This window comes from Solanum stenotomum, chromosome 3 (genome assembly GCF_019186545.1).
Source record: "Solanum stenotomum isolate F172 chromosome 3, ASM1918654v1, whole genome shotgun sequence".
In the NCBI taxonomy this organism is placed as follows: Eukaryota; Viridiplantae; Streptophyta; class Magnoliopsida; order Solanales; family Solanaceae; genus Solanum; species Solanum stenotomum.
The window spans coordinates 13,791,271-13,802,658 of NC_064284.1; the positions used below are offsets into that span (position 1 = coordinate 13,791,271).

At 35.5% G+C, this 11,388-nt stretch overlaps 2 protein-coding genes across 12 annotated transcripts in view; one reads left to right on the plus strand and one right to left on the minus strand.

The window, feature by feature from the left end:
• LOC125860936 (putative D-cysteine desulfhydrase 1, mitochondrial) overlaps nt 1-10,490 on the minus strand; it is a 43,252-nt gene extending 32,762 nt beyond the window's left edge. For 3 of the 11 annotated variants that reach the window (XM_049540986.1, XM_049540988.1, XM_049540987.1), the window contains exons 1-6: nt 10,127-10,454; nt 9,944-10,009; nt 8,567-8,761; nt 8,150-8,260; nt 5,656-5,747; nt 4,231-4,323 (exon numbers count right to left, since the gene is read on the minus strand). In XM_049540986.1, coding sequence (XP_049396943.1) covers nt 4,231-4,323; nt 5,656-5,747; nt 8,150-8,260; nt 8,567-8,761; nt 9,944-10,009; nt 10,127-10,372 — 803 coding nt within the window. In that variant the 5' untranslated portion in view covers nt 10,373-10,454. Of the gene's footprint in view, nt 1-365; nt 642-2,159; nt 2,258-2,673; nt 2,788-2,866; nt 2,925-4,230; nt 4,324-5,655; nt 5,748-8,149; nt 8,261-8,566; nt 8,762-9,943; nt 10,010-10,126 lie in introns of those variants that run through there. The other 8 variants (XM_049540989.1, XM_049540992.1, XM_049540990.1 and 5 more) reach the window with 6 other exon arrangements.
• LOC125860935 (long chain base biosynthesis protein 2b) overlaps nt 1-11,388 on the plus strand; it is a 45,450-nt gene that overhangs the window by 23,971 nt on the left and 10,091 nt on the right. The gene's annotated exons all lie outside the window — the stretch shown is intronic.

Here is an 11,388-nt window from a genome sequence, read left to right on the forward strand (position 1 = left end):
CCTCTAATACTAGATAGCATAGTTTAACGCCTCATTGCTAGTCATGGGCCCTCTACCATACACTCCAACTATTCAAGCAAAATATATGGGAGAAGCACCTAATGTGGTGAGCGCAAGGAAATCAAGGTTAAAATAAAGAAAAAGTTATGAAGGATTGTATTTCATTGTCCTAATTTTTGGTAGACGGAGTTATATTTACTGTGCTAGAGATAGTAATATGCATACATTGAAATAATTGAGGCAATCACAAATTGTCACATATACTATCATTATTTAAACAGTCAAGGAGAAACCTCACCCAAGATGTCCCTTGGTGATAGCAAGAAGAAACCATACATCCATAACTCAACTACTCTAAGAAATGCTGGAATTCGAATTTTAATGGTGTACACGTTGATAAATGACAACATAATTGCTATCACCTTTTTCGTCAATTTCAAAACATTTTGCCGATGCCGTCTTGTCTAGGGATAGATTCATTGATATCCATTTTACGCCATTTGCCCATTAGTGATCCTATTTCATCAGCTTTGTCATACAAACCTAGTAGCCCACCTGTGTGTATGAACAGAATCTTTCTTCCCTCCCACTTTCTTGGATTCTCACTCATGTCTTTCATCATTCCATAAGCTGCTTTACCACTGGTGAGAATTAACAATCAGATGAATGTGTCAATAAAGCATCTCAAGAAATCAATATGAGTAGTGCTGAAGTGTGTGACTGTCTCATCTTTATTAGTAAATTGCATTCTCAACACGCCCCCTCACGTGGGGCCCTGATTCTTTTTCATAGACCAAGCATGTGAAAATTCTTTTTGATATGGGCGCGGTGAGATTTGATTGCCTGCTATGACACCATGTTGAAGTGTGTGACCGTTTCATCTAAAAGCTTATAGGAGTCCACTCATCACATTAATCACCAATGTGGCACTTTTGTCATTCTTTAACACCCCACCTCACGTCCAGTGCTTAGCATTTGGTGCGTGGATAATTTTATTTTCGGGGGCCCCAACTTTGGGTGAAATGGGCCCTGCTCTGATACCTAATTTCACATGGTATCAGAGCAGGACCCATCTCACCCAATGTTGGCCCCCCCAAAATAAAATTGTCCACACACAGATGCTAAGCACTGGGCGTGAGATGGAGTGCTAAGCACTGGGCGTGAGATGGAGTATTAAAGAATGACAAAAGTCCCACATTAGAGGTTAATGAGATGGGTAGACTCCTTAAAAGGTTTGGACAATCTCCCTTTGAAGGTAGCTTTTGGGGTGTGAGTTACGCCTAATTCCTAATTTCACAAGTAGTTTGAGTTGTACAGTAATCATGTCTCACTGTTCTTGCTTGCTTTAGGTAAAAATTCAAGTGTAAGGGTTGGTTTTCTAGTCTAAATGTCGAAAAAACTCCAAAACAGTCGTAGATCAAAAGACTGAAGACCTTTACTTCTCTTGGAACCTAGTCAGTCTCAAGACATTTCTCCACTTAAAGAATCACTTTTGCAAACCTAAAACAGACTTCCATACAGCTAAAAGTTTACAACAGCAATGTTAATAACCTTGTCTCAGAATCACATAAAAAATTGTATTCATTATTTACAGCTTAGTTATCTTCAATCAAAGAATAAGTTTATGTTAATAATGTACGCTTAGTAAGTATTATTATGAATTGTCATTCTCTTTATTTTCCCTTTCCTGGTGGGATTTTAGTGTATGTATTTTGAGATCTCAAGTTACCTGAGTTGGAGATGCTTTTGTAATAAAACATTAAGATCTAAAATACAAAAATCAGCAAAAAAGGATTCCACTATTTTATTTTTATTTTTATTATAAATAACCCAGGATTCTACTATTACCGGTTTTATAGTGAATATATTATTCTCCAACCTCATTCGAGATTTGGTACATTCATAAGTTATGCTTGTCGGACACTTTAAAATGCTGAGTTAGATCCTCAAAAAGTACTGTAGTTTTTGGAGGATCCGACAAGGGTGGCGGCGACATTTTTGTAGAGTCCAAACAACATAGTTCCTAAGAATAGGCAGTTTCTAAGACTGGAGAACATTTAATGCAATAAGTTTTACATAGTACAGGCAAATCCTGTGGACAGTCCGTGAAAGGCTGAAATGGCATGACGTAAAAAATGAGAAGGCACAATTGGCCATACCTGTAGACAGGGTCAAGAATAACACCTGTGGTTTCAGCAACTTGCTTCACAAATTTAAGCTCATCAGCGGTGCTCATAGCATACCCAAGGCCTTTTGCCTGTTAAAATACCAAAGTGCCAAGACAAGAATAGTTGATACCAAGAGGTTCCTTAGAGAACTAGACTAATATTTCATATGCAGAACTACTTCCAGAATTTCCTCTTGAACATGGATCTGGACATGAATGACTTACTGATAAGATTTCGATGACTAACAGGGAAAATATCCGTCAAAGATTTCAACCATTCACGTTAAAAATCATAAGCTATGTAAGGCGTGTAACATGGGAAGAGAGAACATTTACAGTTAGAAAAGAACAAAATATCCATGACTTACAACCAATAGTTGATGTCACATTGTTTTATCATGAATTAGCATCTCAATAGTTATTGAGCAACAAGAAGTTACCCAATGAAATGGATGAATGTAAAACAGTTATGCTTAAAGAATAAGAGAAAACAATGAAGTCCTTACAGTTTCGATGCTAACAATATCACGGGAGCTAACTCCAGCAGTAATTCCGTCAAGTAGGCCTTGAACATATTCATAAAAGTAATCTGGATCGTCGCAGACACAAAATGCATTAATCTACAAATCAAAACCAGTTGTTAGTGACATTTGTTTTTCGTGAAGATGGGAACAATTTCAAATAAGACAAGCAGTTTACTTTTGCTTTCAAGCGACTGAGCATGGATGCAATTGACAAACCAGCGACCGTACCCCCACTGGAAACCATTGAGACATAGCACTGAGGTTAAAACACTGAAAGATAATTAAATCATGACTATCACCATAAGGTAACTCCAGCCACAACAAAAGATCATTTTTAGGAAGTTGAAGTTACTCATTCCAGAAGAAGAGTAAACATAAAATAACAGATATTCTACTAGAGATACACAACTGGGGCATCTAGAAATGCAAAAAAACAAATGTCTTCAGGTTCAATCAATAAAATGTATTAATAAGTAGCAGTTCTATTAGAATGCACCATAATAGATGGTTTGCGTGGAGAATCTGTTGAAGACTTTTTTTTAATAATGGTGGTGGTTGGGCCAGTTTTTGGGCTCCTCGCAAATTCCATTGGGTATCTGCTACCTCCCACTAGCTAAGGTACCAAGTAACTCTTGCTGCCAAGGCTTAGGCGGATAAGAAGAATTCATCTAATATTTTTGTCTCCACCATAATTTGATCCTTCTTTTAATTATTATTATTAGAACCATAGCTTGGGTGATTTTATTGCGGCAAACAAGAAATCAAGCCTTACCTCCATCTCCAAGAAAACTGGAACAAACATTCCATTTTAAATGTGATGACACAGACATCTTAAGCTTACAAAACACTTTAGCTAAAGCCACACTCTTGGGTGCAAAGATTCTGTTGAACCTTATCATGGAGAGGCTCAACTGATGCACGTAGAGATGTAACACAAACATTTTTTAATTCAATCTGATTTTTAAAGATAGAGATTCTCAAATGACATGTTTTGATAGGAAAACAGGTTACTAGGAGGCACCAAAAAGTTGGTCGCCGCCAAGAAGAAGTAACGGAACTAATGTCCAGGGAAAAACTCAAAAGCTCCTCTAACAAGGTAACTTAATTTGTCTACCAACAAAAATCAATAATCCCTAAAAGGTGTCAGCCCCTATCAAAAGGATCAACAGAGTAAGATCCTCCACAGAAAACAGATACTGAAAACACATATCAGAGACACTGACATGCATTGATGCATTTAAGAACAGCCATCAGGGCACTCACTAATAAAAGTATCAAAGGGGAGAGAGAGTATGTGTCCTAACAGAAGTCAAGCAAAGATTAGGCATATCATGGGTCAAATTGAGTATAATGTTCCTTATTAAGAGTACGAGTCTCGATCATTCTCTATGTTCATAGTATATTCCTATTTATTTTGGGACAAACTTCTCAACCATATTTTCAGCAAATCTTGAGTTTAATTCTAAGCATGAACAATTTGAAATGCAACAAATTCATGTATAGCATACTATTACAAAATTATGCAGAAGATGTGCAAACCTGCCACAAGCTACAACAATATCGTCGAATTTCTGTTCAATGCTCAAGTGCTGAAGTTGTTGCTCCAATTCCCTAATTGCCTCAATATAGCCCCTGAGAAAATAGTTACACTTAGCAAAACGGTGAACTAAGGCACAAATTTTGTATTCCTTCCTGAAGTAGGGCAAATTTCTAGAACAAAAATTTGCTCAGCTGTGAGCAGTAAATCAGAATGTATAACATCACTTTCCATTACTTAAGGATAACAACCGAGGGTCAGAGCATAACTCGGTACAAGCCCCGGCCAAGGGGGCGGCAGTTGGGTCATGATCAGACTATTAATTCGACATGCTTTAACAAGGTATAGGCCTCTGAGGAACTTCCTAACAAATTAAAGGGTTGAACCCTTGGTTATTCCAAGAATGATGCTGATGACATGTTGGATCTGTTTCTTTAATCATGTATTTTATAAGTCTATGAATGATGGTTTAAACATCAGTATATAGAAGGTACAACCCTTGGCATGTGTTTGACCGGGCTACTGGCTTCTGAACAGCTGATAGCTCTGTCAATCAAGAAAATAAGTCATCCTTGGCTTCCCTAGTGCCATCACATTTGTGTTGAAAAGGAATAACAGAGATATTGTCAAGAGGTAAAGAATATCAAGTACCGATCAAAAGAAAAGGCTGAAGAATGCTAATGCAATAATCCATAAGGTTATTTGACTGTTCAATATCAAGAGGCCAACGGAGAGGGTTTCAGCTGGTAAGAAGAGAACATGAAATGGTTGAAATGCTAATGCAATAATCCATAAGATTATTTGACTGTTCAATATTAAGAGGCCCATGAAGAGGGTTTCAGCTGGTAAGAAGAACATGAAATGGTTGATTATACTTCAAACTTTCTACGTGGCATCCATTTCAGGGTAGCAAGTAGGCCCTTCTAAGTATCCCTGGAATACAGGGTTAAGCCTCACTGGAGTTCTAAAATTAACAGCCAGTTTCAAAAAAAACCCAAATAGTCATCCAAATATAAGTGTCATTGTAAGAGACAAAACAGCAGATGAGAGCGAATGAAATAAGTGAAGTCAATGCTTGCACCAGAAGTAACCAGATAAGACTGCACTCTATGGCTCAATTTGGGGCCACGAGATGGAAAAATTATTTGTTATTGAAGGATTCACAATGAATAGGGAATGGGCTACATATTCATTTCAAATTAAGGCAAGACGCAATGAGTTCAGAGGCTGTATAGGGTACTCTAAACTCAGAAACTGAAGGTTATTATTAAGAACTTTTGGCAACATGTTGATGCTTCAAGCACCCAATAGTCCAATACACATATCAAGGTGCAAGCGAAATAATGGAGATTAGGAAGAAAAAATGAAGTAGGTTTAGACTTTATCAGCAGAGGGAACAAGATGTGGCATAACAAAATGAGTCTCACCAGGTTCCTAGAGAATTGGATCCACCAACAGGGATGACATATGGCTTTCTCCCTTCATTTAACAGCTTTTCTTTCAATATTTTGGTAAGAGCCTGTGTCATAATACACATTATGATCAGTACTACAATAATAAAGCCTATCAGCTTAAGACTACTAGAAACAAACAGAAGCTACAACTGAAAATCGGACGAAGTTCAGATACTAGTTCCACTGGGAAAATAAGGAACACGTCACAAAATTGGAGGGCAACACTAGATCTCACCTCACCAATTAATCAGCAACCTTTTTCTATTTTTTTTATTTTGTAACAAGACTTCACCTCACCAATTAATCAGCAACTTTTTTCTATTTTTTTATTTTGTAACAAGACTACTGATTTGACATGATATGCGTGGCATCACATTCTTGCATTGATTAGCACTAGTCCACCAGAACCAGAATCAGTGAAAGAAATACTCAACCAGTCTCCATATAACAATGGCAAAGGGAAAAGTTCTGCCATGTATTTTCATTTGGGAGAAGGGAAAGAGAGAAGGGTATTCTCCTGCGTATTTTGAAGGAAAGGAACACTTGAAGGAAGAAGGAAGAGACAAAACTCCTTGATGCTTCAAATGGAAATTTAACTAGGTGAATATCTGGTGATGGTGGGAAAAATAGGTTGCAGGATTTTGAGTCGGTGGTTGCAAAATAGAAAGGTGCACTAAAAAAGAATCTTTTAAGAAATATACTGTAATGCAACAAATGACTAGAAATACAAATAAACTACATATGGAATAAGAAATTGGAAAAAACGCAATTAGGTAAAATATATATGAAGCAACAACCATGTCAATTAAGATTCAAAACCATTTTAAATTTCTAAATTCAAATGCAAAGATCAAGTATACAGTTTGTAATTCACAACCCTCTCTTAGAAATTAGCATGTCATTTTATGAAGTATTTTTATTGTAACTTTTCCCTCTGATAAGAAGGTTATATATATTGTTAGTCCTGCTATCTATAAGATAGTGTGTCTGGTCACTAAGTCATACAGCTGAGTTTCTTACTGCCTGCACTGAAGGAATAACTAAACATGTGAGACGTTAAATAGCACTTCACCTAGCTTCATGGTTCAACTATGCGTCATACAGGTTTTAATAACATTGGCACCTACTACTACTTTGTTGAAAGTGGGTGGAAATTTAGTACAAAGGTATACTTTATCAAAATATTCAACTGTACAATTATATTTCAAGTCGAAGGCAATGAGTGTGATGGCAACCTTTGTGTCCATATTATATATGTCCCTGTTGATAGGTTAAAACTGAAATAGTATCTTAATTTTCCTGAACTTAGTACAAAGGTATACTTTTTCAAAATGCTCAAATGTACAATTATATTTCAAGTCAAAGGCAATGAGTGTGATGGCAACCTTTGCATCCATATTATATATGTCCCTGTTGATAGGTTAAAACTGAAATAGTATCTTAATTTTCCTGAAATTAGTACAGAGTTGTACTTATTCAAAATGTTCAACTGTACAATTATATTTCAAGTCGAAGGCAATGAGTGTGACAACAACCTTTGTGTCCATATTATATATGTCCCTGTTGATAGGTTAAAATTGAAATGGTATCTTAATTTTCCTGAACTTAGTACAAAGGTATACTTCTTCAAAATGTTCAACTGTACTATGAATTTCATGTCAAAGGCAATGAGTGTGACTGCAACCTTTGTGTCCATATGATATATGCCCTGTTGAACGGTTAAAACTGAAATAGTATCTTAATTTTCCTGAATTCCTATCTAAGTAGAGGGAAGTATAGAATCCCCCATATTGTACTTTCCTTTGTGTTTGGATTTGGTTAAGCATTGTATGGGGGAGCAATTCCCTTGAGTCTAATTCAACATTTCATACTTATCAACACAAGTACCCAACGAGAGAAGTGAAAAAAATTATTTGTCACTTAAACAACATACTGGCTTAGGGAAATAATTCCAATGTATTGTTAACCTTTATAGTAGAGTCACTTTAACGCTGTAATATAAAGGTCATCAACTCCAAAAGGAGAAAAGGATGGAGTTTGCATTAAGTTCTTGATTTTGTCAGTTTAAAATCTTCATTACTTGGGATTGCTGATGCATAGAATATTGTCTTCACACTGGTATCTATTTAGATATGAAGTCCCAGAGCCAGAAGATTATTAAGGACCAGTAGGTGACAATTAAAGAAAATAACATGAACCACAAAATAATAGGTGGTTTATCACTTGACAATTTCCAGCAAGATATACAAGCACATCATAAACAGCTGATGCAGCTTGGACATATTATACTAGAACAGGGTGCGCAGCTTTGTAATCTAATCAAACATCTTCAAAAAGTCTCTTTGCAGCATCAAACTACCTTTACCTCAAAGTTCTCCTTGTGCAAGCAGAGGAAAGAAAGAAAGAGAGCTTAAAACTTAATGCATTAGAAACACGAGAGGAGGAATGTTAGGAATAAAGTACTGACCTCACCGCCAACTTTTGCATATTCTTCTTTTGAAACAAGATCAATGTGTGCTCCAACTAAACGGTCAACAAGGAGGTTCCCTGTTAATCCAGGATCTTTATCTACAAGTAACTGTGACATAACTAAAGAAGTTATTCACATAAACGGGAAGATGTGACTTGCAGAAGATGTATGAATCAAACAGTATTTTTTTGGATAAAGGTAAGGTTGTATTCTTCAGCATTAAGGAGATGTTGGCTACCATCAAAAGAGATTTACAGCTGGCTCAAAGATAAGACAAAAACTTGCTACACAGAAACCTATAAGGATCTTATAAAATCTAAAATCTGCTCAGCATCCTCTATACACTCCTCTTTACACAAAAAGAAGAAAGTCCTTTGAAGTAAACAGAATACCAAGAGAACAATTATGGTATACCTTTGAAGTGCGTAAGATGAGATAACAGTCAAGCTTTAAGTACTTGGCAGCGACAGCAGTAGCACGACAGTGATTACTTTGTATGCCACCTATAGTCACTATGCAGTCAGCACCCTGTGCTACAGCATCTGCCAACAAGAACTCCAGCTTTCTGACCTTGTTTCCACTCAATTGCATTCCTGACATATCATCACGCTATAAATTCAAAATTAGTTCGTGTTATAAAGCGTCTGGAATAGTGACACTGGCATGAAAACAGCCTAACCGATAAGAGAAACAATAGCACAAAAAGAAATCCTCATCCTCAGGCTCCCTATGAAACAAGAACTTGCACTTTACATATACCATGAAGTATTTTCCAATGAAAGCCTTTTCTTGTTTTAATATGTATATTTTCTAGAGGAAGGTTTACCATCTATCTTATGATTGTCGTCTAAGTGTACCTCTTTGCAGTGACCCAACAAAACGCAAATTATCCAGATAATGAAGCTGCAAAATGCACTTGATGGACATCAGTTTGAGACGAAATCTAGGGGAGAGAAATGATTAGATACCCCACTAGTCCTTAATTTATTCTGATATTTTCTCAGTGAGGTGTATTCAATCATGTCCTTTAACGTGTTTTCATTTTATTCTGTTTTCTTCTTTTTACCCCAAAACACATACACAAAAACATACACACACACATGTTAAAAAGTACTCATGTCTAATGCCACTGCAAATAACTTCGAAAAGATATTTCAAATATTAAGGTTATCCCACTCTTCATTTTTTGCATGAAATAGTAGGATACATTTATTATCATTTTACCCCCTAGTTTCATAGTAGTTGTCACAATATATTTATCTTTTTACCAGTGTACATCCTCAGAAAATTTTTTATATGTCATAATACCAATACCCAACTTATTTATCAAAAAGTACCAATACCCAACTTTTTATACATCTATATGAACACATAAACTAGGTACTCATGTACTACATATAAATGTTTCGAGTAATGACTTCGGTAAAATTTCATTTGAATGAGTAATCTGCAATAGATTGAAGAAACTCTCTCACATAATTAGTATCAGTAACAACTTCACAAATACTTCATTCAAGCAGACACGCACAAACCAAAATCGTGAAATGTTTGATATACAATCAACATTTCTCAAATCCTGAAATGATCGGAGCAGATCACAGTAGGTTTGCATCGTAAAAATCAGAAAACCTCAAATAACATTGTTTCATTGCTCAAATAGAGTTTTATCAAGCTAATAGTTAATAGCTTAAACACTTCCTCCAGTTTTTTGTTCATAGTGAATGTTTTGCACGTTCAATATTTCCAAATGAATTAGCTTAAGATAGAGAAGAACTGAAAAAATGAATTTACCTTTAACCAAACCTCGGTATTCTTCGGCAAATTAGGCAGGTTCCACTTGTGAATTGGAGTCGGAAACTAACAACAATCACAAAATTTCAAAAACAAAAAACAGAATGATCAGTCCTCTAGTAGGATTAACACAAACAGAGAATAACAACAAATAGAGATTATAGAGAAAGATTGTTATCTCACATGACCAAGCGAAAAGGTGTGAGAGGGAATGGGGCTAAGATGTGAAGCCCATGGAGGAGGCTCGTAAGGCTTCTTCGTGAGAAACTGAAAGGGCGATTGGTGACCCTGGGAACTGGAATCCTCCATGGATGATTTGGTAACGCAACACTGTTTGTTCAAGTTTAACGCCTTATTGAGTTGTGCTTGCTGCAAGGGAAATGGTGATACTGATATTTTAGTGAAGCTGCTCCATTGGCAACTCAACATTTTTTACCTTTCCCCTTTTTGTTTGTTTTTATTTTCCTTCTTACGGTAGTTATTTTAGCAAAAAGGATATTCCGCTGCTTGGCCGGCATACGCCCCAGTATCGGATCCGCCACTATTGGGGAGATAATATTGATCACTTAACTAAAGTTTTTTTTCTCAGACTCAATTATGAGTTTTAATTTAAGAAAGTTACTCAATTTTTTTCATAAACTCATAGTCATTCAACTATGAGTTGTTTTCTCAGAAAATCACTCAATTATTGATTTTTTCTCAGAAAGTCATTCAATTTTTGTTTATAATTTCAAAGTCACTCAACTATGATATTTTTACTTAGAAAGTCACTCTACCTATTTAATTAAATATTTCATTAAAAATTGCTTACATGAAATTTTTCTACTTAAAAATAAAAATAGTAAAAAATAGAATAATAGGTTGGGTGACTTTGTAAGTAATATATTTATAGTTGAGTGACTTTAATGTTATAAAAGAAAGCTAAGTGACTTTCTAAGAAAAAAACTCATAGTTGAGTGACTTTCTGAGAAAAAAACTCATAATAGAGTGACTTTCTGAGAAAAAAACTCATAGTTGAGTGACTTTGAGGTTATAAAAGAAAGTTGAGTTCTAAGAAAAGAATTCATAGTTGAATGATTTTCTGAGAAAAAACCTTTAGTTGAGAGACCATATGAGATGTTGGGTGTGTTTGGTATGAAGGAAAATGTTTTCCTTAAAAACAAGTACATTTTTTTTCTTATTTTTTCATGTTTGGTTGGTGAGTAGAAAATATTTTTCGAAAAAGATTTTTTAGTGTTTGATTTATGAATAAAATTTTTTTTTGAGAAAATATCTTTTATTTTTACTAGAGAGTAGAAAATATTCTTTAAAAATGAACTTAATTTTTTTGGGGGGTGGGGTGATGGGGGTGAGATAGGGTAAAAAAAATAAAAATTTGAAATTAAAAATATTTTTTTAAAACAAACTTATTTTTTTTTGGAGGGAGTGGAGGGGCTGATTGGGGG